At 40.5% G+C, this 27,896-nt stretch overlaps 1 protein-coding gene across 1 annotated transcript in view; it reads left to right on the top strand.

The window, feature by feature from the left end:
• LOC126440357 (circumsporozoite protein-like) overlaps nt 1-27,896 on the top strand; it is a 155,611-nt gene that overhangs the window by 73,777 nt on the left and 53,938 nt on the right. Inside the window, exon 6 of the mRNA XM_050090647.1 lies at nt 17,924-18,010. Within this exon, the coding sequence (XP_049946604.1) occupies nt 17,924-18,010 (87 nt within the window). The remainder of the gene's footprint in view (nt 1-17,923; nt 18,011-27,896) is intronic.

Raw genomic sequence — 27,896 nt, 5'->3', positions numbered from 1 at the left:
GATTCACAACACAGGCAATCTGTGTTGTCACATACACCACCAGCTTTTCTGAACTCTGAAGCCTGGAGTTGTTCTTAAAACACATTCCCTGCTCCTGAAACCATCCCTGTCTCAATCTACAGTAACCTATTGCCCCCCTTCTTCCAATCAGCCCCATCCCACCCTTTCCCCATTGTCCTATCATCTCCTCCCAAGCCACATCTCCACTGTGCATGGCTCTCTGCAAGTGAACCAACCAGCCCCTTCTCCTTTTATGTGCTCCTTTCATTTCTGCTCCGTTTCCTTTCCTTCCCTCCCTCCCTCTCTCCCTCACAAATCTACACCAGATAGCCTCATCTGCCACATCTAGTCCCTTCACACTCCGCTAAGTTGCACTGTTTCCTCCTCTTCAACCTGTTCTGGGCTGTCCCTTTACCTGCTCTGCTCCACTATCGATTGTTAGTTCTGTTAAATATGTTGGTCTGGCCTGAGCAGCCAGAGATATTGCGTGGTGGTGGTGGTGGTGGTGGTGGTGGTGGTGGTGGTGGTGGTGGTGGTGGTGGTGGGGTAGTAGTTGTAGTGGCAACTGCCTGTAACACTAGTTTGTTCTTGTAACATTTGTGTATATGCCCTTGATGTGCTGGTACCATGAACAGCTGAAATCATGGTGAAACTACAGCCATTCCTTTTTCTTGTTGCTGTGTTGTTCTACTGTGTGACTTAACCAATCAAACCCAATTTAATTTTAGTCATTATATATTCTGTATTTTTGGGAAACTGTGTCCTTGCAAAAAATTGCACCTGTAACACTTTTTATCATGATGACCTTGCTGTTGGGCACCCATGAGATTCACACACACATGAGGTGGCCAGAGTAAGTGTTTAAACTCAAAAGAGTGTTTCCAGAATCACTTGGCAGCAATTCCGGATGTGTGGAGTGTCGCACTTACCTGCTGGAATCGCTGTAGTCGGTTGGAATGCACAATGCACACTGGATATAATTGGATGCAAGTGATCAGCCAGGATTCTTAAGTACATGCCACCTGTCGATCATATCTAGACATATTAGACGTGTCCGTCCCTGGTTGCTGAGTGGTCAGTTCAACAGAGTATCATACCTAATGGCCCGGGTTTGATTCCTGGCTGCGTCGAGGATTTTCTCTGCTCCGGGACTGGATGTTGTGTTGTCCTTACGTTCATAATTTCGTCCCCATCAAAACACAAGTCTCCAAAGTGGCGTCAACTCGCAAGACTTGCACCAGGCTAACTGCCTACATGATGGAAGGTCCTAGCTACGTCGCATTTCCATATCAGGAGTCCAATATCACTCAAATTGCACATGCCCCACACCATTACAGAGGTTCCACCTCCTGTCATGTAGGGTCTATGGATTTGTGAGGTTGTCTCCATAACTATACACTTTCATCCCCTTGATGCAGCTTGAGATGACTCATCCAACAAGCCAACAAGTTTCCAGTCAACAGGCCAAGACCAAAGTTGAAGTGCAATTGCTGATGTAGACATAGGATGGATTTTCACTTTTATATTGCTTGTTGAACACAACCCAAACATCATGAGAAAGAATAGAAACAGTGAAACCAATGATTCGCAGTATCATTCAGTCGCTGGCCTCAGTAAGGAAAATGTTGCAACAAAATACTTTATTATATTCCAACAGGTCTCATCGGTCACAAGTGCCATACTATTACTTTACTTACCAATACCATGCTTCTGTATGACCCAGTACAATGTAGACATTGTGAAGTACACGTGCACAAACTATTTTATGGGAAGAGATGTCCAATTTCTTCACAGGATTTACAATATTATTCAGGTCACACATTGTTTGACTTGAACTAGAGTTCTAGCATACTGTATATCATGTGGATGCATGTGCAATTATCTACAAGCAAATTAACAACAGACTAATTGCTCCAAAAAGGAACAATGAGAAAGGGAAGATCAGGAAGATGATGGTGAGGCGAGCAGTCTTGCGATGGACCATCATAGCAACAATAGTTTGGGGCACAGAGGAGTGAATATGTCATGGGAGGGCTTTGAACACCAGCAAGGCCCTAATTACTAGTGACAAACATACCAAATAAACAGAGATGAAGAAATACACCACTGGCTGTCATCACTCATGCCCTCGGTACAAACCAAACTGCTGATGTCTGCTTCACTGTGATATCCTTCTGGTTTTGATGGTGAATGGATGACGGTAACTGAGGCATTGTCAAAGCTGTTTGACTTATACATCAGAAATAGCATATTGACCCAGTTCTGATTGCTCCCGCATGATGCCAATAATGTTGAAAACATTTATAGGAATTTTCTTGCCCAAATGGCCTGTCCTCCAGTGTAAGCTGTGCAGGATTCAGCAAACATATTGAAAATGCAGATGAATTTACTTTCCATCAATGCATGTTGTGCATCTGGCACATTCATGAATTTCTAGGAATCCTCCATTGAGACAACTACTATTAATTGGTAGGAACAGGTATTGTTGAAGCTATACAAATTCATCTCAAGGTCCCCTGTGGTTAGAATAGGCCTGCAGTATTCCTGCCTGTAATAAGAGGCAACTAAGAGGAGTCTCAACTGCTTCGGCCTATATGTGATGGTCCCCTCTCGTGTTTGACCTCCATTTTTCCGAAGAGCGTACCAATTGGGGAAGGGCACCTTACATGGTGCATTGTGCCCATTGTGCATAGATACCTTTATCAAGATTTCTCATCGTCGCATTGCCGTTCCGCTAGTTCCCCATCTCTTGGGTGAGGATACATTCCTAGGTGCAATTTCCACCATGCACTGTGCACTGTTGCTTTTTGTGGAGCTGATGACTATGGACTTCCTTGCACCTAATTCCAGCATAGTGGCCAGTCATCTGTGGTGGCACTGCCATGTACCCTGTTGGTTGTCGCCTCCTTACAACACAGGGATCACTCTGCTGATGACTGCGCCAACTCCGCATATATGCCAAGGAGTAGAGGCCTATCTCCCTGGGGTATTGGGTCTCCAAGCAATGGCCATCCTGCCAAGTGGCCCTTGCTGTTGCTGAGTGGCGCGCGTGGGGAGGGCCTGTGGTCGGAGTGGGTGCCATCAGGGCAGATGACCTGCAATGAAGCATGGTGCATCATCTCTTGCTGGTGGCCATCTACCAGCAGTCTCTAAGCATTCTTGGGCACAATTCAATGCTCAGAAATATGATCCCAAATCATTCCCCTCCCTGGTCACACTGTGGGAGGAGTGTCTCAGGATGGCAGTGACACTTATTCACTCCGGTTGCTAGTTTATATGAAAGCTGAAGGGGAGTCTAAAGTCTAAATTCTTCATAGAGCATTTAGAGGACAAGTTTGGGGAGGTGGAGGGCTTGTCCAAAATGTGCTCTGGGTTAGTATTGATAAAAATGGCATTCTCGGCCCAGTCTCAAAGATTACTTACTTGTGACAAGTTGGGGATATTTCAGTTACCATAACACACCATGAGAGTTTAAATATGGTCCAGGGTATTATTTTCTATAGGGACCACCTTTCCAGTCTAATGACTTGCTGCATGCCAATTAAGAACGTCAAGGTGTTCGTTACATGTGGCGCATTCATAGGGGTTTGAATGGTAATCAGATTTCTACCGGTGCCTTCATCTTGGCCTTCGAGGGTGATACATTACTGGAGAAAGTCAAGGTGATGGTCTACCACTGAGACATCAAGCCCTATATTCCTCCCCTAATGCAGTGCCTTAAGTGCTGCAAGTTTGGCCATATGTCTTCCTGCTGTACATTCTGCCTCACATGTCGAGATTACGGACGCCCATCACATCCCAATACTCCATGTGCCCCACCTCCCATCTGTGTCAACTGGAGAGACCCTCAATCACGTTGCTCACCAGAATGCAGGATCTTGCAGAAGGAGCAGAAAATCATTGATATAAGACACTGGACTGACTGACTTATACTGAGGCTAAGAGGAAATATGAACGAGTCCATCCTGTTCGAATGACATCCTCATATGCCGCTGCAACATCAACCATGATAGCCCCATCAGCTCAGTGAATTTCAGTCGGCTCACCAAGCCGAGTAAGTCCAAATGCCCCCTTACCCATGGGGGCACTACCCACAGTGCCCTGTTACTCCTGCTCCACCTACCTTGGGAGCAATCCATTCCCCCCCCCACCACCCCAACCCCACGCATCCCCCCCCCCCCCCCCACTACTAATTGGAGATGTCCATCGCTGCTTCTAAGCCAGAGAAATGTCCAACTTGTTCAGCTGCTCTCTCTTGCAAGGGGTCCCTAGGGTCCCTCCCTTCCCAGGTTTCCACAAGTGGGAAGGATGACGCCCAGCGATGGCATAAGTGCCCACAAGCAGCTGGTTGTAGGGCTACGTATCGCCCTCCATCTCAGAGACTGAATTGGTGAAGCCCTCCCAGTTGGTGAAACCCAAGGGACAAAGAAAAAGATCCAAAAAGAACACCTCGAAGATGAAGGAACTTGTGGTTGCATCTAGCCCATCGCAACCTACAAGCTCTGTGTCTGATGACGAGGTAGAGACTCTGGCGTCCGCTAGGGACCTAGATCTCGCCTGACGCTGATACAATGGATGTCACTCACACAGGTGCTCAGTCGGTGGCAGCAGGTGACCCAGCGGCGTAATCTCCCTCTTCGGTCCCTTCACGCCTTTCTCAGCCAGGGACAATGTCAGCCTCCAGTGGAACTGCAGCGGTTTTTTCCACCATATTGCTGAGCTCAGACAATTTCTCAGCCTTACCCTTTCCTCTGCATTGCTCTTCAGTAATCTTGGTTTCTGGTGATGAGAACCCCTGCCCTCCATAGCTATGCGGTTTATTACAGGAACCGGGCAGCTTATGACAGAGTACCTGGTGGCGTCTGCATTTATTTCCATCAGTCCCTTTACAGCGACTCTGTCCCTCTACAAATGTCTTTAGAGGCTGTCACCGTTCGGGTGTGAAAAACCTCTGCAGTCTCTCTCTTCCACCAGATGGTGATGTCCTGCAGCATGTCCTGGCTACACTGATAGTCCAATTGCCGCCTCCTTTCTGTTACTGGGCGACTTCACTGCCCATAAACCTCTATAAGGTGGATCAGTGGCAACAGGCTGAGGCTGCATCTTTGAGCAAGTATTGCTACAGCTCGACCTTTCTCTTTTAAATAATGGTGCCTTCACAAATTTCAGTGTGGCACAAGGCACGTACTCAACCAATGACCTTACCAGCGGCAGCCCTAGCCTATTACCATCTGTCCAGTGGAGTGTGCATGACGACTTGTGTGGTAGTGATCACTTTCCAATATTTCTGTCACAGCCACAACATCACTCTGCGCAGCTCCCCTGGAGATGGACTATGAATAAGGCTGACGGGGACTTGTTCACCTTCATTGCCACTATTGAGACTCATTCCAGTGACGCCACTGATGCGGTGGTTCTCTCGGTCACCACTGGCATCATTACTGCTGCAGAATGTGCCATTCCGTTTTCTTCTTGGTCTCCCCAGTGGAGCACTGTGCCTTGGTGGTCGCCTGAGGTAGCTGAGGTGAAAAAAGATCTCGGGCAGGCACTCCAGCGTATCAAGTGGCATCCCTCATTGGAACACCTCATCGCCTTTAAATGGCTTTGTGCACAAGCCTGCTGCCTGATTCACCAATGCAAGCAGGAGTGGTGGGAAATGCATGACTCCACCATTGGCCTCCATACCTCTCCATTGCTGGTCTGGGCCAAGATTAGGTGACTATGACTGTCAGACCCCCGTCAGCGTACCTGCATTTCCACAGATTGGAACAGTCTGCACTAACTCAGGCAGGATTGCAAACCACTTAGCGGAGCATTTTGCTAAGAGTTCTGCTTCTGTGAATTACCGACTGGCCTTCCACTCCCTGAAGGAAAGGTTGGAACATCAGAGCATTTCATTTCACACGCGCCGCCCTGAATCGTTCTATGCTCCACTCAGTGAATGGGAATTCCAAAGTGCCTTAGCCACTTGCCCTGATACGGCTCCCAGGCCAAATGGCATCCACTGTCAGATGCTCAAACACCTCTCGGTGGACTGCCAGTGATGCCTCCTAGACCTTTTCAATCATATCTGAGTTGAGGGTGAGTTCCTATAACAATGGTGAGAAAGCGTTGTAATCCCTGTGTTGAAACCTGGCAAGTACCCACTGGAGGTGGACAGCTACTGCCCCATTAACCTCTCCAATGTTCTTTGCAAGTTGCTAGAACCCATGATAAGCCAGAGGTTGAGTTGGCTATTTTTTTCTCTGGGCCTTCTGGTTCTGTCTCAGGGTGGGTTCGTAAGGGCAGCTCTGCAACCGATTATCTGGTATGCCTGTTGTCTGCCACATGTATGGCCTTTGCCCATCATCAGCATAGGGTCACCATCTTTTTTGACAAGTGGAAGACGTACAATATGACATGGTAACATCACATCCACTCTACGATTAATGGTTACGATTTTTGGGGTCCCCTCCCATTTTTATACAAAATTTTCTGTCACTTCGTTCCTTCTGTGTGCAAGCTGTGGCCTCCTATAGTTCCTCCTGATTTCCCGAGTATGGGGTACCGCAAGGATCTGTATTAAGTGTCTGCCTCTTTTTGATAGCAGCTAATGGGCTTGCTTTGGCAGTGGGAACGCCTGTCTCATCTTCTTTGTATGCTGACAACTTCTGCCTATACTATAGCTCCACTGGCATTGCAGCTGCTGAACAGCAGTTGCAGGGTGCTTTCCAAAATGCAGCAGTCTTGGGCTGTAGTGCATGTCTTCTAGTTTTTGGCTGCCAAGACCTGCGTTAAGCATTTCTGCCAGCGACACACTGTTCAACCTGAGCCATGGCTTTATCTTGATAACAAACCTCTTGCTGTTGTGGAGACACATCAGTGTCTGGGATTGGTTTTAGATACCTGGTTGACTTGGCTGCCTCATATTTAGCAGCTTAAGCAAACGTGCTGGTGGCATCATGATGCTCTTCATTGCTTGAGTCACAACAAATTGGCTGCCGATTGTTCTACCCTCCTACGGCTGTACCAAATGTTAATTCAGTCCTACATAGATTATGGAAGCCTGGCTTATGGTTTGGTAACCCTTTCCGCATAGCTGTTCTTTTAACTGAATTAAACTACTTCCAGTTAAATGATTCGAATATTACACTCTCTTTGCTTCCTCTGTGCCTATATACCTGAAAAGTACTAAATTGAGACTGCCCTTTTATAAAGTTATTTGTTGTTATTTCAAATCCATCTGTCTTCCCCTCTATTGCCATCCACTGCACTTGCCCACAAATGATCAAAACATTTCTTCTAACTCTCTCTCTCTCTGTCTCTCTCTCACACACACACACACACACACACACACACACACACACACACACACACACACACACACACACATTTCTTTTACAAATTACGGAGTTAGCAGTATCAGGATCGAGACTATGAGAATGGCTTGTACTTTCTAAATAGTGTTTAAATATTGAAACTGGTCTGTGTGTTGTAGTGAATTGATGGAGTGCGCTCTTCTTCTTATGGTGGGCATAGGATAGTAAAGAATGACATATTTGTTTGCATTGGACAAATTTTTTTCCGTAGGCTGGACTACAGCATTCAAATTCCTCTTCCTGAAATGGAGAAAAAATGAAACTGTGGACACTGCATCATGTAATTTCCATCTTGCTTGTTCCATAGTCTGATGAAGCACAGCATTGTTAACAGGGCATCTGATCTCAACAATTGGTCATTATGCCTTGTCAATAACAGTAGCAAGAGAATGCAATAAATTTCCTTACTAAGTGGCAATCTGCCTTACAGTTCTGCACCTTTCAATAGGAGCGAAAGATTTGAGGAGTGGGAAGTAACCATAGTGCCACTTGTCTCTGACACTTCATACCCTCATCATTGTTAAATTCTTTACCATATACATAAATCTGGTATGAGGCATAGTATTATCATATCACAGTGCACACATGGAATGATATCAGTGCAGTCACCTCCAGCATCTTCTGTGCAGATGACTAGTCTGACAATTCTGTACTGCCTTCACAGAGTGAACAAAGTACTTGTTTCTCTTGAATTAGTGCAGTGGTGTAAGTTAAGTCGCCATCCTATTAGCTATTGACACTAGCTGATTGGACCAAAATCGATATACTTCCCATCCATAGGATTAGTTACTTACCACTACTGTAAGCCCTCGGCAAACTACGGACATTTGTGGACCTGATTAAGATATGTTGCTTCCATCTATTACTCCCCTTTTTGTTCCCATTTCAATTTTTCTGATTTTATTTGTTGTGAATGTCATTGCCCCAGTCGAATTATGCCCCTGCTCATGTCACTACTCCACAAGCTTTTCTTATCTGCAGTTTTGTGTTTATTGGACGTGTTCACATTGGTCACATTGTGCTGCTGCTATCACATCACCTTCCATCTCTATTAGTCATGATCACAGAGGATACACCAGGCCAAAATACAAAGAAGCTTTAAAATTGCACACATCAACTGCTCTAGCATCTTTCTGATGAAATGCTACAGTGTGACAAAAATGGAGTACGGATGCATTGTCTGTAGCCCTATCGAACTGTGCTCTTACAGATTATTTTAGAGCCTTCAGTTTTGACACTTTGTTTCCCATCCAAGTGAAGTAAGATTTCCCTTTTTCACATCACAGAAACCAAAATTACATTGCAGATGGTTTTTGTATAAATGTTTTATTAGCTACTTGTAATAGTTGTAACTACATATAACCACTGCCTAATGTTAACTCATGACTACTGAGTACCACACTTGTTCATGATAATTTTCTGGATAAGCTGTGTATCCACATTGATATGTGGTTCATTTCATTGCTCTATATAAAATTTTGGAGATGTTGGAACTCCAATACCGGTATGCTGTTTCCTCACTCCCACTGTTCCTCTGTGTAGTGTCAATATGAATAAATGTTAAGCTGTCACAGTACTTTTGCATTGTGATGCCTATATCATCGATTCCACTTTCACATTGTCCACTTCAAGACATGTGCACTATCTTCTTTGTAAATTAGACATACATTTCTACATAGCACAACGCTAGATTTGTCACAATTGCAGTCAGCTACAGCCACTTGGACTGCAGTAGTTCATGACTTTAGTATGGTGGCTAACAGACTGTGTGCTAACAGACACAAAATACATATTTTCACATAGAGGGAAGATAACTTTCTTGATTCGAACCAACACTGTACCTTGAACAGTCTACGTGCATCAGTTAGAAGCAACCTAACAGGGTTGCATGGCCCTCTATCTTAAGTATCCGGGAGAACATTTTCAAAATGCTCCAGGACAGGTAATAGCATGCTGGAATCAAACATATGAACTCTGATGATGAATTATTCTAAGATGCAATACTCTGGGACAGGTCAGTCCGCCCATAAATAGACACATCTTATGAAATAATAATGTACTGTTCCTCTCAGCATCACAGTGCCAATACAAAAGAAAGTGATTAACATATGAATTAACAGTCCTAAGCTACCACAACTACGCTACACTGTGTGGTGTATGACTTGTGATCTCTGCTAAATGGGACTAGAACAGCTAGCCTCAAAAGTTAGGGATCTGCTGGTGATCAGTAACTGGAAATACAGTGGAGACACTGTCAGAATTATATGTGACATATCATCTCCTACCTCCTGACTGACAACCTATAATTTTATAACAGTCTATTACTTCTTTCCCCTTCCATGATCCCTTGGACTATTTTACCAGGTCATAGCTGAGGAGTGTTCATTCCTGCAAACTATACTGTATTTGTCACTGCCAGTATTCTTACACCAACCTTTAAACATCTGGCAGCTATGATCTGCATTCCCACCCTGCTGACTTGCATTTCATCTGCACCTTTGTCTGCTCTGTGACAATGGCTGTATGTGGCAGCTGGAAGCCCTAGTGAATTCATATTACTGAGCTAAATTAAAAGTCAAATATTTTGTGATTATTCACTTGAATCATTATGCAGTTTCCATAAATGTCACTTCAATAAACTTTCACATCTATCTACTTGTTTCTGCACCTGATTTGTTACCTCCAATACTGTTTTAATTTAGCAACTTACTAATACAGAGATGAGCATTGCAGTGAGATGACATACTACTGTCACGTTTCAAGGTGTTTGATTTACACTCAAATTCAGTTGATGTAAAGTTATTACACTGCTTAATTTTATTTATTTATTTATTTTTTGCAGCTCCCCAAAAAGTTGCGCATTGAGGAGATATTGGCAGGTGAGATTTTCACTTTCTTCAGTAGCTTAGTTATACAATTAAAATAGCATGTAAATGATTTCTTATGTGGTACTTTCCTTTTACTCTTCTTCTTTGGCTTTATTTCTTTATTGGTGGTATGCTAAATTATTTCAGTGAATCAGTTGTTCAAAATTTTATTCTTTAAGTTGACACTAAATGTTAATTATGTAGTGCATAATATTTAGTGTATAATTGGTAGTGTCATCATAACTGCAACAGATTGGTTACAGATGTTGCAGTTGTGTTAAAAATTTATGCTGTGGTAGACTGTGAGGGAAATGTGATCAAAGATAAAAGAAGACAAATTTTTAAGTACCAAACTGACATTTAAAAATAGCTCTCGATGAAAGTAAGCAATCATTGCCAATAAGCACCCCACTATAAGCAGCAATGTTGAGACCGCACACACTTTATTCTGTAGTCATAGCACATATTTAGCTCATCATCTTGAGATAAATATATTTAAGTATACAACTGTCACTCAACATAGCTGAGATTCTTGAAGACGAAATGTCCAATATGATCGGGGACTGGAACAAGTCAACCACATTCACAGCCAGTGACTTGAAACCTCATTGTTGTGTCTTGAAATGAAGGATAGTGTCCCTGTAATCCTTCCTCTCTCCCTCAAACCAGTATTTTTCCACCTGTCTGACGTATGAAATAGCCTGGTCCATCTGGGTGCCACAATTGCTGGTGGGTGTTATTGTGGACTAGCACATAGTCTTCCTGGTTGTTGTTCCTCATTGCATCTGCAGTAGGTCTATTGTTGGCAATAAATGTCAGCAGAGCAGATTACACCCCGGGAAAGCAATTTGTAAAGCACCACACAATCTCTGTTCCACCAGATGCATAAGATTATCTTTTGCGGATGCACACACATCTTTGTATGGGGAGATTCTCCTTTATTCAGTCTCTTCTGTAGCATTTGAACTATGTTTTCTATGTTGTGATTTAGTTATTCATTACTTCCTAATATATATACCTCTATATTTCTTAGCACAGTGACTGTTTCAAATGATTCCTCTTTCTAGGACTTAAAATTTGTTTAATTTGTAATTCAACACTAAAGATTCACATGGCTTTGCTACTGGGTTGTAGTGCTATATTTTCAAAATGTTAGACAGAGACCTTGTGTTGTAAACATTTCTGGTTATACCACATTCTCTCTCCATTTATCATTTCTCCCAAATATTTAAATTCATTAACCCTCCTTATCTCTCTATCTGTTTCTAGGGTTATAGGGGCATTCTAATGTTTGTCAGAAATTTTGCTTTTTTTCTATACAAACTCTTAATGCTGCTTTGTTGGCTATTTCTCTTGAGAGACTGATTTGTATTTCTACATTTGTTGGATTTTCATCTAGAATGGCATAATCATTTCCAAATGGTCAACAGTGAATTTCAGTATTTATTTTCTTAGCATCTAGTCTTACTGGTGCTACCTTGTGTTCTGTCAGTTTTTGTTTGCATTATCTTACTATTTTCTCTAGGATGAAGTTCGAGGAATGTAGACAGGCTGTCACCTTGCATTACACCTATTTTTATTTTGAGTGCCTTCAATACTTCACACCGAAACTGTACTTTTGCTTCATTGTCTGTGAGTGTTGCATGAATAAGGTAGTTTAGCTTTAATGCCAAATTCTTGAGTCACTTTGTCTAGTGTTTCCCTGTCAGTCAAATCAATTGCCTTTTTAAAATCTGTAAATGTTAAAACCATGTCTTCAGAGTTTGTAAGTGTGTGGCAAATTATGGACATGATGTTGAATTTCTGTTCTGAGCAAGATCTGCCATTCCTAAATCCAATCTGATATTCTCACAAGTAGCTATAAAGTGACAGTAGAGATATATCTCTGCAACTATTGACATCATGCTCATCACAACTTTTGTGCACAGGATGGGTAAGAGTCACTATCCAGTCTTTTGGCATTTTTCCAGTTTCCCCATATTTATTAATATATGGTCTGAAGTTGTTTGTCATTTTTAGTTGAGACCATTTTTGGTTGGGACAATTTATAAGTTTCTCCACTGCCTTTTTTGTTTTTCACAGTATTTATTATTATTTTTTTTATTTTTATTTCCTTAGCTGTGTGTTGTGGATTTGCTTCGGTGTTTCCATGAAGATAGGGAAATTCTAGCTAGTAGTTCATTTGTCCACAGTTCAAGAGTTGTTGACAGTACCATACTTTCTTATTAATTTACAGGTCTGGTTATTTGCTTATTTTACCATTTTCATCTTTGAAGTACACTACAGGCCATTGAAAATGCTTCACCAAAAAGGAATGCAGATGATGAATGGGTATTCATTGAAAGAATATATTATACTAGAACTGACATGTGATAACATTTTCATGCAATTTGGGTGCATAGATCATTATAAAGCAGTACCCAGAACAACCACCTCTGTCTGTAAAAATGACCTCGATCTGCTTGGGCATTGAGACAGTGCTTGGATGGCGTGTACAGGTACAGCTGCCCATGCAGCTTCAACATGATGCCACAGTTCATCAAGAGTAGTGACTGGTGTATTGTGACGAGCCAGTTGCTCGGCCACCATTGACCAGACATTTACAATTCGTGAGAGATCTGGAGAATATGCTGGCAAAGGCAGCAGTTGAACATTTCCTGTATCTGGAAAGGTCCATGCAAGACCAGAAACATGCGGTTGTGTATTATCCTGCTGAAATGTAGGGTTTTGCAGGGATCGAATGAAGGGTAGAGCCACGGGTCGTAACACATCTGAAGTGTAACATCCACTGTTCAAAGTGCTGTCAATGCGAACAAGAGGTGGTCGACATATGTAACCAATGGCACCCCATACCATCACGCCGGGTGATAAGCCAGTATGGCGATGACGAATACACGCTTCCAGTTTCCACTCACGGTGATGTCACCGAACATGGATGTGACAATCATGATGCTGTAAACAGAACTTGCATTCATCTGAAGAAATGCCGTTTTACCATTCATGCACCCAGGTTCATTGTTGAGTACACCATCGCTGGTGCTCTTGTCTGTGATGCAGAGTCAAGGGTAACTGCAGTCATGGTCTCGAAGCAGATAGTACATGCTGCTGCAAACATCGTTGAATTTTTCATGCAGATTGTTATTGTCTTGTGACTCGGGGATTGAGACGTGGCTACACCATCTGTTACATCCATGCAGATAAGATGCCTGTCATCTTGACAGCTAGTGATCCGAGGCTGTTTGGATCCAGCACGGCATTCCGTACTAACCTCCCGAACAAACCAATTCCATATTCTGCTAACAGTCATTGGATCTCGACCAACGCAAGCAGCAATGTCGCGATATGATCAAATGCAATTGTGATAGGCTATAAACCAAACATTATCAAACTCAGAAACGTGATGGTATGCATTTCTCCTCCTTACACGAAGAATCAGAACTGTGTTTCACCAGGCGACGCCGGTTGACTGCTGTTTGTGTATGAGAAATCGGTTGGAAACTTTCCTCATGTCAGCATGTTGTAGGTATCACCACTGGTGCCAACCTTGTGTGAATGCTCTGAAAAGCTAATCATTTGCATATCACAGCATCTTCTTCCTGCCGGTTAAATTTCAAGTCTGTAGCATGTCATCTTTGTGGTGTAGCAATTTTAATGGCCAGTAGTGTAAATACTTGAAGCTTGGTAGCCCTTTAGGTGATTGTTAAAAATCCTATAGAAATTCTGGGTGTGTTCTTTAACAAAGCTGTTTCATATGTCAAGAAGTTTACACTTCCCAAAAGACCATTTAGCACCCTTTATTATGCTTCCAGTTTCTTTCCTTTGCACTTCAAATTCATCAAAGTGCTTAGCCTTCCAAGAACATTTCCTTTTTTCCTTTCTATTGTTCTTTCTGCAACAGCTTTTTCACTGGTTTCGTTCCACCAGGCTATCTTCATTTTTGTTGTTCTAATACATTCTTCACTGCCCTATTGATTGCTTTGGATAATTCTTCCTATTTTCCCGATTTTTCTATTTTAATTTCTTCTTGAAAATGTTGTATTTTCTCTCTTGTGATGTTGAGCCTCTCTTTGTTATCTTTTAGCAATTTTTGCTGTCTCTTGTGGTTTTTAATAGGGAGAAATTACAGTTTAATTTGTGATGTAATGATCAGAGACTAATTCTCTATTTCTCGTTACTTTCACATGAATAATATATTTAGTATTGTTTCGAGAAATAGCCACTTGATCTCATTGCAGTGCCTGTAGTATTATATTTGGTGATATCCACGTTTTTTCTTTTCTTAGCAATTTTATGAAAGAAGTTGACATAAACATCAACTGAATGTTGTATGAAGATTAGTAAGTCCTGAGCCATTTTTGTTCCATCTTTTATGGGATGGATATTCTCTTAAAATACCCTAGTAGCATTACAAAAGCTGCTTCTGTAGCTTTTGATATTTTGTCCTCCAAATCTTATCAAATGCTGCTACTTCGCTTGTATTTTTCTTATCATCATCATTATTTGGAATGTGGCAATTAAAAGGTATACTGTTTATTTTTGCATTTCACTGTGAGAAGTGTGTCTTTCTGAATGAGATTGTCACATTATATTCAAACTTTTTATGAATATAGAGGGCAGTACCAAGTATTGGGATATCTTTTATAATTTTTATTGCTGGTTTCTCCTCAAAAAAGTTTGTGGTTTTTTAGATTCTGTATCATTTTTGTTGGAAATTGTTACTTGTTCTGCTAAAAATTGTACGTCATGCTTGTCTAAGAGAATTTAAAGTTCTTCCTGTTTACCAAACTTTAGTAATGAGTTCACTTTCAAGGTGCCTCTGAAGAATTTCCTTTTGAACTTGAGTTTAGAAAGACTACGATGGATGCTCTGACTCATCCTTCCTACTGTCTTTGTTGTTGATGTTGATAATATTGTTGATGATGATATTGATGATTATAGAGGTAAACAGATGAGTTTTATTACTAACTCTTTCATGTACCAAGTGATTCTATCTTTGATTTACACCTCATTGTGCCTCTTTGTCGATATTCAACAAAATATCCCTGATTTCCAACAGTCACTGTTTTCCAGAAACTAAAAAAATTTACATTTCAATACTTCCTTTGAGCTAAATTATTTTGGGAACTTAAGAAAGCCGCCACATACAGAAAATTTCAGACTACCAGTTATCAGAATTTTAGAAAAGAGTGTCAGTGTACAGGAATAAGTGGTGTCATGAAATAGTATCTTAAGTAATTAATGGCTTTTGAACTATGTAAATAATGTATAAATAATTACTTATTCAGTGTCAGGAACAACTGGTCTACAAAGCTGACTAGGTTGTTGTTCCTTAAAGTTAAATTGTGACACATGTATTTTTGCTTATTAATGAATGTACAGTATACTCAAATTGTAACTTACATGAACTAATTAACAAAACTGGAAAACAATGTCACAAAATATTCAGGGTTAAAGAAAGTACAAATAGTGAACTAGAACTCCACAGACACATGTCTAGATGTTGTTAGCATTACCTAAATATTTTGGTAAAAGGGACACACAGTCTACAGCAGCTTGTCACACAGTAACAATGTAATTATAAGTGATTTAGTTTGATACCCATATCACAATTGTTTTCATGAAAAACTTTTACAAAACTGTAAGAGTTTAAATATGCAAACATCAAAAAACAAAATGCAGGTTAATGCCACTGCACATAGATGAAATTGTGATGTGGCGGCCTTTGCAGTGGGAATAGCTCAGCACAGTGGAATCATTCCACTGCATTCAGTGAACCCGTACGAAAGTTGCATATCGGCCAATTTTAAGTGAGCTACATTATCCATAGTTCTGTGGGTCACTGTTCATGTAGAACTAATAGGGGTGGAAGAACAATCCTGAGACAGAACTGGGCAGTACTGAATACAAACTCAAAGATGAGAAGATAGGCATTATGTTGCTATCAGTAACCACTGTTAATGGATGGAACAGATTTGTTTCCAAGCACAAGACATGGCAGACAACATTGATATTTGTGGTGCTGTACTGATGTATTCAGTACATATGAAGTGCTGAATCTGCACCTAGATCCATTAATCATTGGCCTAGTTCTTTGAAACCTTCACCAGAAATGGCATTAGAAGGACTTGTGCCTTCTGCACACGTGGCTACACACATCATTGTTATACTGTTGTTTAATATGTTCAGTATCACTGAAATAGCTGTGTCAGTGTGGGTTTTCATACAAATGCATTGCTTTAAATGAGAAGTTCCTACTGGAAACAGAATGATGCAAAGCAGTATATGTACATAGTTGACTTGCTGTTTTCATCCACAACCAATCAAAATGTATTCCAAACTTCACTGTTCAGATCCTCACAATTTAATTCATCAGTGTGTATGTATTGTACCAGTTTTTTCACAGCATTTTTTTTTTCTCATGCTGCAGGATTATTTGCACACAAATGCACAAATGAGAAGACGGGGATGTCTGTAGTTAAGCACTGTAGTTACATCCAACATTTTTGGAATGAACCTTTATCCGTGGCTAACAAAAGAAATTTGACTTTTACTTAAATATGGCATTGAAACAACAGAATAGTGGCAGATGAAAATTTCTTCTGTACTGGGATTTGGACAGAGATTCTTCACTTTACATGAGTGGTCACCTTAATTACTCTTGCTGTCAAAGCGTGTTTCCTATCTAACCCAAATATCCATATGACGGACACTACAGCATGTTGTACCCAGTATGTTATTTTTCTTTGCTTGCAGGTGTACTGTATTTCTGTAGAATAGCAGACAACATAGTGCATCTGGACTGAAAGGCAAATATGCCGTTAGGCACCTGTGTTTATAAAGGTATGGTGTCTGTTGTTATGGAAGTGTGACCAAAAGAAGAGGCACTATATCTATACATTACCTAGGTTTGATACATTTTTGGTGCTTGGCTATGACAAGTGGTGTGGGCAGACTATAAATTTAGCCTGTGGTCACTTAATCTCACATTTTGTGCTTGATTGTTTAGTTGTGCAAGACTTCAACACCTGTCTTACTCCTCTGTCAACCATAGCTTCTGTTTGATGTCTTTTTATCTCCTAACACTACAGCCAGATGTGTTGCAGTGTAGTGATTTAGTCAATTGACAAATTATCTTCTATACCTTACCTTCTATACTTTTCTGAAACTCTTTTACAATTACTTTAAAATTCATAATTAATGTCTTTGCTACATCACATTTTTATAAAAAGACATACGTCACCACTTACAAAATAAAAATAAATCTAATGACCAATATCCGTACATTTATGTATGACGAATTGTTTAGTGTCACTATTTTGATACTGTAATCATGATATTAAAAGAAATTAATTTATTGTTAATAGGGCATAGGGCTGTGCATCATTCTTCTGGAGTGTCGTGTATAAGCACAGTTCATAAAATTTCTATCCCTGAGGACAATGCTGAAAGGTTTCTTTCTTTCCTTCTTTCTTTCTTTCTTTTTTTCTTTCTTTCTTTTGTGCTTTCTGTTCTACAGACATGCAATGAACATGGGTTTCAGTTTCTTAATAATGACTGCTGAAATCGGTTGTAGGCTCAGTACAGCTCAGTAAGTTAAAATACCCTTATATGCCAGTCATTGCAGGTATAATAGGAACACATCGTTAAAGCAGTAGATAAAGATTTTTAAAAGAAGTTTTCTTCTCTGTGTATTTACAGCTGGTGGTACTAAGCGGAAGACCAGTCAGCGTGACCGGGAACCAGAGGCCGGCCCCAGTACTAGGTCTCCAGATGCAGCCGCACTAGGTGAGTAACAGTAAGTGCCCACCGTCAGAGGTTGGTGTTCCTACTCTACACACTACGGACTCCAATGCATAAGGGCACATATTAGTGGACTTGAAGATGGGGTGTGCCCACCCTTCTCATTTTTGATGGCTTGAACTCCTCTAGGGACACTTTCATCCATCCATCCTGGATAGTGGATTCTGGAGAAGATGGAGATAGTGGACATCGGGTTTGGAGTGTAGCCACTTTGATATCACATCCTTAAGATAAACCATTGCCTTCAGGCTGGAACATGGGCATACAGGCACACTTCAGGAATGTCACTGTCCATATATCATTTCCTCATAATTCCACTTCATGACAGCTGGCATTGTTGAACTGACTCAAACAGTCATTGTCTCTGCAATCATCCTCTGCTGTAGGCAGTTCAGAGTACTGTCAAATATATGCTTATCCTTCTGCATTTAGCATTTTCTAAAGTGCAATATGGACAGAACAAGTTAATGAGGAGGACTAGCATATTGTATGGCATGCCTCCTGTGCATGTCATTGTTGGCACGAAGATGATGGCAGGTAAAGCAAACATAGGGTTTCGCAAACTGAATCCAGCCATCAGATTGCCATGGAGAAGATAATAATTTGTCACTTCACTCCAAAACCCTAGCTTCCAGTTGTCCTCTATATAGCGGATATTGTTCATTAAATGAACTTCAGCATTGCTTAATATCAAGAACAGGAATGTGCAGTATTCAGAAGCTGCTCAGCCATTGTAATCAGGGCTGCTGAGAGTGAGGACCGGTCATGGAGTGTGACACTTGGCTGGATTCTAACTAGAAATATAGCAACCCAATTGTATTGAAAATATAACGTACTTGGTCTGGCTCTGGAAGCTTGCATAAGCTAAAAATTGATTTTCATTGTATTGTTATACTAACCCAATTTTACTGTCATTTTAAAGAAGGTTTGACATGAAACATGACAGTCTGAGGAATATTGGAGATAAAGAAAATGTGCTCATTGGGATTAAATAGTGTAAATATAATTTCTTACTGAACACCAACCACACCTCTACAATTGCAATTGGTTTAAGCCTGACAGTGTGAAGCACCCCTACGTTCAAAAAAGCTGTGTGTAAAAATTCAATTTTTGTCGGTCAAGTCTCAGGTTATGTTGATCAATGAACTAATGGTCCTGTGTTTTGGATAGACATCACTCTAGTGACATTTTGTATACCTGAAGGAAGAATTGTGGTACTGCAACTATCGTACAGTACAGGGTAAAATGTAAAAGTTAGCCAGCCGGGTAGGCCGAGCAGTGCTAGGCGCTTCGGTCTGAAACCGCGTGACCGCTACAGTCACAGGTTCAAATCCTGCCTCGGGCATGTATGTGTGTGATGTCCTTAGGTTTGCTAGGTTTAACCTCAGAAGTTAAGTCCCCTAGTGGTCAGAGCCATTTTTTGTCACTTTCATTTATTTTTGATGGGAAATAATGGAAAAATTTACTGTATGTTCTAAAGATGACATTCTCAGGGAACATCAAAACATTTATTTATAACATTACTTGTTACTAAAAACCAGTGGTTCCAAGTTGTCATACTTTTGCTGCAAAATATGCATGTAATTACTGGTCTGATGCATAAATGTAGTTTTGTCTGATGCCATAGACATGTGGCAAGGGTTCTAGGGCCAATTAATGATTTCTCATGTCACAAAATTGTGTTTTTAGTCAGACTTTTTTCACCATGAAGCTTTACGATCACTTGCTCTAAACAATGGACACTTGATACCTATACAGATATGGCCAAAGTGGTATTGCAGTAAGAAGAAATTGGGTAACAAGGATCTTAATATATCTGGAAGGAAAATGATGGCAAAAATTTTGTAATACTGGAAAGACTGGAAATTCCGTAAAATATTTCTTACAGTTTTACTCTTTTATGGTACAAATCACAAGCCAGATATTTTCAATGAATGGCAATTGATTAGCAAAATATCGGATAAAGTAAAACAAATGATAAAATGTTTTGTCACAAATGTCCTTCATTTGACTTCTGAGTGTGCTTTTATTTTGCACAATAATGACATTGGGTTTATAGCAATTCTTTGGTGTATGTTGAAATGTTAAAAAATGTCTGCCCTGCTGTGACATGTCATCACTGAAAAAACATATTTCTTTTTCCAAAGGCCAGTTCTGATTTTCAACTGTGCACAATGTCATCCAGATTTCGTATCTTAGACAAGTACTCATATCCTGCAATAAAACTCATCTTTTAAGACGAAAAATATTTTTTCGATAAGTACAGACAGGGTAAAGGTATTTTATAATTTCAACATGATTTTGAGAAAGGCTATGAAGCTGAGATCATGACTGTGTAAAACAAATGAACAATTAACAGTCAAGTGATGGGAATTTCTTTGGAGAAGTGGAAAAAGAGGTATTAGTGGTCAGTGGGGCAGTGGCAGTAAAGGAGGAGGAGAGATAAACGAAGACAGTCAGTGGGAGAAATAGAGAGAGGAGGCAGTGTAGTCGAAACAAAAGATGTGTGTGGACAATACAGAGGCTCTGTGGATGATGGAGGGGTGGAGTCTGGACCCTCTAAGATCAGTGGGTTTGAACACACAGTTGTCAGAGAGCAAATTTTAGACCAAAATTTTACACACCAGTGCTTAAGAGGAAAAATAACTTGGATGCACCAGAATTTCGAACTGTTAATGTGTTGTGGAGAGAGTGGGAGTATCAAAGAAAGACAAAAGCAAACAGTGTTATTGAGTGAGGTGACAGAGACAGTGGCAGTGGGATGTACTGTAAATCAGTGGGAGAAAATAAGAAAGTGGTAGATAGACAGAGACATAGACAGTGACAGTGACAGTGAGAGGGAGATACTGAGTATGAAGGCTTCTCTACAGAGAGAGAACAGGTAAAACTCTAGAATATTCTGTGTTAAAATAGTGGAAATATGTTCATAGACAAAAATGTTTGGAGAGGTAGGCAGAATGTAGACTGAGGCCGCTGGTTCTCCAGTCTCCTGTCAGTATTTCAAAGAGGAACATATTCATATTTTATTTGCTCCAACAGGAGCATTTTTCTGCTGGTTTATCCTATGGTACTATTTGTTGCATGAGATAGTGCTGGCAAAATTAGATCAAATTAAAAGCTTGTGGTGCAGTAGGTTGATTCAGAGAATGTGGTAGTATACATAAGTGTATCATCAGCTCACTATTAACAATACTGACTTGTGTTGTGTATTACGTGCAATGTTATCCTGCATTACAGAACATGTGAACATTGAAGTTTGTTGCCTTCCCATTAGACAGAGGACAGGAATATAAACATTACTTACCAATAGTACAGTTTCTGCTAATGCTTTGTTTCCTGTGCAAAATTCAGTGCTCACCACCCTGATTCTAGATGCTTTTGCTTCAACTGCATTTCGTCCCTCAGAAAAAAGGATTACTGATATTCGTCTCTTCCATGAAACTTGTTTACTTCAGAATTTACTTTACAGAATTTGAGTACATTGTGCTATCTACAAATTTAAATAACACTTATAAATATATTTGCAATTTTCATTGTATTTAGTTATAGTAATTTTACAGACAGAAAACTAGCATATCTGTGATGAGCTCTTGCTAAGGTCTCCACTGTTTTTCATTTCATTTCCCTTTCTTCGTTTCCCTCCTCCTCTCGTTACTCTGCTTTGGCTTTTGAGGTTAATCTTTTTCTTCTTCCTCCTTGTGTGCTCCTGATGGCCATGACATGCATCTGACATGTAACAGGTGACTGGGTACTGCATAATTCCCAGGTCGACAGGCAGGGTTTGCACATAAACCCTGGTACAGGCGAGATCCAAGGAGGGGTGATTGCCTGAGCTACAACCTTCCCAAATTGCTGATTGGTCCATCTGTAAGGTGTTCGGGAGGTGTGACCTGAGGTGTGACCAATCACCTAAGGCGGGTGTGCTCCCTTGTGAAGGTGGCCCCCAGTTCGATGGAGCGTGCCGTTGAAGATGCTATCAATCATTCAGGATTTTGTCACAATGAGCCAGTCATCTTCACACTCAGTGTATACAAAAACCTAGACAGAATGAGGCTAATGATTCAAAGACTTTTCCAGCTGCACCACGATACCTCGTGGTCTCACATAGTGAAGATGGTAGATCTGTTCATTATTCACAAAGATGTTTATGCAGTTGTTGACCCTGTGAATCCTGCTCTCATCTATGGAATGGCACTTTGCTTTTAGAGACTAATTCTGATTTTAAGCACAACAATTGCTTCCGCCTCACTTCTCCACATCTATCCTGCTAATGTACAGGCCCATAGAACTCTGAATTCTTCCCTTAGTGCTATTTACACTAGGCTGCTCAGTCATCTGATGGAGGCTGAAATCCAGTTGTACCTCTCTGATCAAGATATCATAGCTGTCCACCAGCCAGCCAAATGTGTAACCTTTGGTAGGGATGTGCACGAGGGCGATTGGCCACCACTTCTCCCCACTGTATAAACTGCAATGGTGACCATGCCACCTCCTCTCTAGATTGTCTCATGTATCGTGATGAGTGGGCTGTCTGGGAGATCCGGGTAAAGGAAAAAGTGTCTTACGCAGTTGCTTACAAGTTCCTGGCTAATTGCAAACTGTGCAATCTCCCATCTCGCACCTATAGTTTGCTCTTTTTACCCCTCGCTCTGTGAAGGACATGGCCACGCAAACATGAGACATTAAATTCAGCTATCAGGTTGTGAAATCGCCCTGTTTCAAGGTAGAATCCCCATCCCCTGTACAGCTGTGCATCAAGCCATCAAAGTCTCACCTTCTACATAACCAGTATTTCATTTTGTATTTCATCCCCCTTATACAGACAATCAATATATTCTTGCCATATGTTCAAAGCCTCCTGTGTTTCTTCTGCTAGAGTGCCATCTGCTCTTTCCATCTTATTCCACTTTCTATTATGTTAAAAACCTCTCTCACTAGCCAGCCTATACATCATTTCATAATTCTCTCTTTTTCCATTTTCCCTAATTTGTTGCATTTCTGTGTCATCCATTTTTCCCTTGCTTCTTCAGTTTCTCTTTTTAATTCATTATTCAGTTTCTTGTACCTACTTCAGTTCTTACGTTTTTCCACTTTCTCCGTTCTTCCATCTTTTTCAACATGTCCTCTGTTATCGATTCTTTCCTGCTACTTTGGGATGCTCTAGTTCCTAGTACTTCTTTGGCAGAGTCCATGAGTCCTTCCCTCATTTTTGTTCATTTGTCATTAACACTTCCATCAACACTACCTCTTTCATATTTTTCTGTCAATCTGTTTTCTAAATCTGATGCTTTTCCTACCTCTTTGAATCTTTCTATGTTCATTTTGCTTTACCTCTCTAGACTTTTATCAACTACACTTGCATTTCTCCCACTACTAGGTTGTGGTCTGAATTTATATCCACTCCTGGATTAGCTTTGGCATTCTTCAAACAGTTCCTAAACCTTTTTGTGTGAGGATGTATTCCAACTGATATCTTTCCCTATTCAAATTTCATAGCCATGTGTAACATCTCCTTTTGTGGTGTTCAAATAATGTGTTAGACCACTACTAATGAATTTTCTTTACAGAAAGTAGTCACTCACCTCTCTTTTCTTGTTGCTAATTCAGATTTTCCTACTGTATCTTCGTCTCTTCCTTTACCAACCTCCACATTCCAGTCCTCCATTATGATGCAGCAGGCATTCCTATTTGCTTTATCAAGGAGTTCTTATATTTCCTCATAATTTTCTTCAACTTCCTCTAATGCTGGCTGGTTGGACTATATACCTGTATTAACACCAAATCTTTTGAACTACCCTTCAATCTTACCATCATCAGTCCTCCATCAATATATTGTACCTTCAATACGCTATTTTTCACCTTTTGTCCAATCAATATTCCTATTCCATTTTCATCACTCTTGATTTCCCCTGAGTCCCTGAGTAAAAGATCATTTTCTCCCCATCTCATATCACACAATCCAAGGGCATCTAATCTGTTCCTTTCATCTCCTGATTTGCAATCTCTAGCTTTCCTACTTCTCACATTGACCACTGCCTTTTTTGCCATCATCATCTGACAAGTGTTTCTCCCCCACTTCTATGTACGTATTGTTCCATGTTTTAGTTGTCTCTCACGTACTGATGGAATTTCAATTTTTGAATGATTTATGTTCCTGTTTGAGTTTGCCATCAAAGTCATTTTAGCAAATGAGGTGCTGGCTATCGACAGAGTGTAACTTTTTATCCGTCAAAGCAATATGGTGAAGGTCCTCCGTTTCTGTATGGTTTCTTCTGTAACCCTTTCTCCATGCCCATGCTTCTAGCTGTCTTGTTCTATGTCATTTGGGATTGATGTTCAGTAGCTCAACTCCTCTGTTTTTGTGTTCCATAGTTTTGACATGGGTGCTTATGACTTTGAGTGTTTAAACATCGTAAAACAAAACAAAACAATCACGTCTGTGACATTCATTAGTAGGAATTGAATGTTTCACAAGTGTTCATTGAAATATGTGTGGAATAGCAATTCTTGTTTTATGATTACAATCTACAAATTCCAAAAATCAGTCAAGTGTTTGACATTTATCAGTCTCCTTATCACAGTAAATGTAATGCAGGGTGAAAGTTGCTTTTCAGTGTAATTTGAATCAGGAGAGGCAGCAACAGGAATTGAGAAATACATTTTACTTTCTCTGTGTTCCAATATGGCACCAGTGACATGACAACTATAAATAAGTTCACTGTGAGCATCAGATATCAGATAATGCACATGTAAACACTTTCCGTACACTTGTTGGTATCTGACCTTGCTTAAGTATTGGATTATTGTAGAAATAAGAGTACTAATATTCACAGGAGATTTTCTTTGTTTGTATCTGCAATTTCCTAAGCTGAACCTTTGCATGCCAAGCCTCTTTGACCAAGAAATAATATCGCATCAAGTAACATGAGAGCTCAAATGCAAGTTGGATATTCTACAGATGAAGAGAAAGCATTAACTCTCCACTACCAAGCACTCTTTCATGTCATTTCATACCTTCACTTTAATGATTCTTCCATAAAAAATATTTACAAATGCAAGTATTCCATTTGATGTTTGCTCTTGAATGAAAAGTATATTCTATGTACTCGTTTTTCATTCATTGAGGATGATTTGAATCTCTAAACTAAATAGTTTTGTACGACCTATTAGGGTAGAAACTGAAGTGAAATACTGGGGTGTGAATGTAGTTTATCACAAGCTGTAGCTAATAAATTCAGCACTACACTATGAAGTATTTGCTACTAAGATTTTCAGAGGCTCCCTTAACCCTTCTGTGAACCTTTGGAGTTAAGGAACCTGCCATAATGTTTGTTTGAGACTCCCCACGTCTGAAGGAATGTCCAATTTCTGTGTGTTACTGTGATGTGTTGTGGTGTTGAGTCTGAATACTATTTGCCCACAGAGGCTGACAGTTGGTGTTAGAAATGTGTATTTCTGCTTTATTTCTACAGAACTGAGCACAGTATGTTTTGTGGAAGGAGCTTCTAATCTTTCACTTCTTTGTGGGTGGCAATGTCAGTGAAGATATTATACTACATTATTTGCTACACATAGTGTTTTGGATGTATATGTTCACTACTAACCTATTCTGGAAGGGAACTTTTGTCTGTGTCTTGTAACTAGACTGTTCAGAAAAATTAGCATTCTCATTAAAATTTCTTTACATCCAAAATTATTTCTACATTTCTCACAGCTAACACTAAGTATCTGTGGCTGGACATATCTGGCATTGCAGTAAGAGGCTATAAAAACCAACCCATGTATCTATTAAAGAAAACCATGTGAAAATCCTGACTGTAGTTTAGATTAGTCCTCGCAAATGTACCGGTACTGTACTCCAATGTACTATTTTTATTTCTTCTTATGAGATGGTGTAGTGGAGACAATTGTATTTTTCCATTATTTTGTCTTGGATGTCTTGATAGTTTCTTGGAATTGCATCAGTATTGACAGTCCTATATGGAGCAGTCCCTTGAATAATGGGTAGAGGGTTATGAAGAATCCAATCAGCAGAAATAAGATATATATGATCTACCTTATGATACAGGGAACTCCCTTGCCCAACCTGTCACCCACACTCGTGGTCCTGTGTACCACCAGTTGTGGATGATCCATGCACAAGAAGAGAAATATGCTCAGGTAGCCATGAACATTTGAACTTCATTGTAACACAGAATGTACATGATAATACTCAGCAAGTGAAACAGCTTCATAATGAAATCAACATACAAATAGTCCCAACAGGCTGTATGGTTGTCACTAATGAGAATCATTCCTGAAGGTGCAAGTTGAGCCCTGCAAAGTGCACTGGTGATACCCTAGAGTCGAATGTTGTGTGCTGTACTCAGAGGAAAGGTTGTGACTATAACAGCAGCAACAACTTTGAAAGCTGTTATCCCCATGGAGGAGATGGCAGTGCCATATAGGAGGTGCAGACCTGGAAGAAAAATACAGGAATCAGGCCAGGACATCTTGAAGGAGGGATTATGTGGTGGAATGACACAGGCAGAAAGATACCAGAATGAAGGGATGAAGTGGCACAAGACAGGCACAAGATAAAACAGGTAAAAATGAGGCAGAGAATCGTAGAACATGAGAGAGCAAAAGTGTATAGTCATCTGAAACCAAAAGGAAACAAAGCAATGTTTTTTAAACTTGGAGCAAATCCATCCAATCTTGGTGTGGAAGCACATGAACACAGGTAAGTAGGCTACCTGGTGGAATACAAAACACTGGTAATAAATTTTCAGAGACAGAAAAGTAAAGAAAAATGCACCATAAGAGAGATGTTCCTGAGTAGCCGAGAAGAATAGAGCTTCATTGCAACACACATTGTACATGGTAACATGCAGCAAATGAAACAGCTTTCTAGTGAAGGAAGGTAGACATTGTCATGATCCACTAAAAGATTGGCACTAATATGAGAACTATTGTTGAAGCTTACATTCCCGCACTCTGTCTTGTAACAACTGACAAACACTGCTGTAGGCACCATCAGTATAGGCTGCATTTGAAATACCAATATTGTGTTCTGCACTCCTAGGAATAGTCACGACACTCCAAAGTAGATAACTGATGTCATGTCTGGAATTTAGATTGGGTGGTGCTCCACTGTGCAGTGAGCTATAAAGGCTGAGTATTGGAGGAATACTGGAAAGTTGTCCAATGTCACATGGCTCATGGATGGACACTATTCAGTGGCTGTCACAGGCAAGATGATAAGCACTGAGATTGGGTTTCAGGCTCCTTAACATGGCAGCAACAGACAGCCCTCTGTTGTGTGGAATAAGGATGGATTTTAAGGCAGCAGCCAGATGCTACATCACCCACTTGCACCTCAATCCTATTATGTCTCCTACTCCGTCATGTTGCCATAACCATCAGCTGTTCTTGCTGCCCCACCTCTACAAAGAATCCAGCTGAGAACTACCCCACCCATTTGCCACTCATTCTCCTAACTGCATGTACTCATCTGTAATTAAAGAAAGGAGAGTTACATTGTAGGTGTTTGGTGTGGCAGTTTTACTGCATGAACAGCAAAAATGCTGTAAGCGATAAACATTTTTCCTATAACTTTGTGTTGGGTATTCCTGAGAAAAATTCATGATTGTTTGAAATTGTGCATGAAGCTTTTTGCTAGTCACTAAGTTCTCTGTTTGCAAAAGACTGGATTAATATATTGTGAGTATATGCCTGCAGTGAGTGTGGCTGCATATACAGTCTTACTCACGGTTTGTAACTGTAGAACTTGCCACAGTGAGTTAACTCTGTAACATAAGGTTGTGTGTTTTAATAGGCAGATTACTACAGGATTTCAAATTTTAAAATTTGTTCAGTAATTATTTGTAAT

This window comes from Schistocerca serialis, unplaced genomic scaffold, assembly GCF_023864345.2.
Source record: "Schistocerca serialis cubense isolate TAMUIC-IGC-003099 unplaced genomic scaffold, iqSchSeri2.2 HiC_scaffold_1362, whole genome shotgun sequence".
In the NCBI taxonomy this organism is placed as follows: domain Eukaryota; kingdom Metazoa; phylum Arthropoda; class Insecta; order Orthoptera; family Acrididae; genus Schistocerca; species Schistocerca serialis.
The sequence above is the reverse complement of the archived record's forward strand: the minus strand, read 5'-3'. Positions and strand labels throughout refer to the sequence as shown.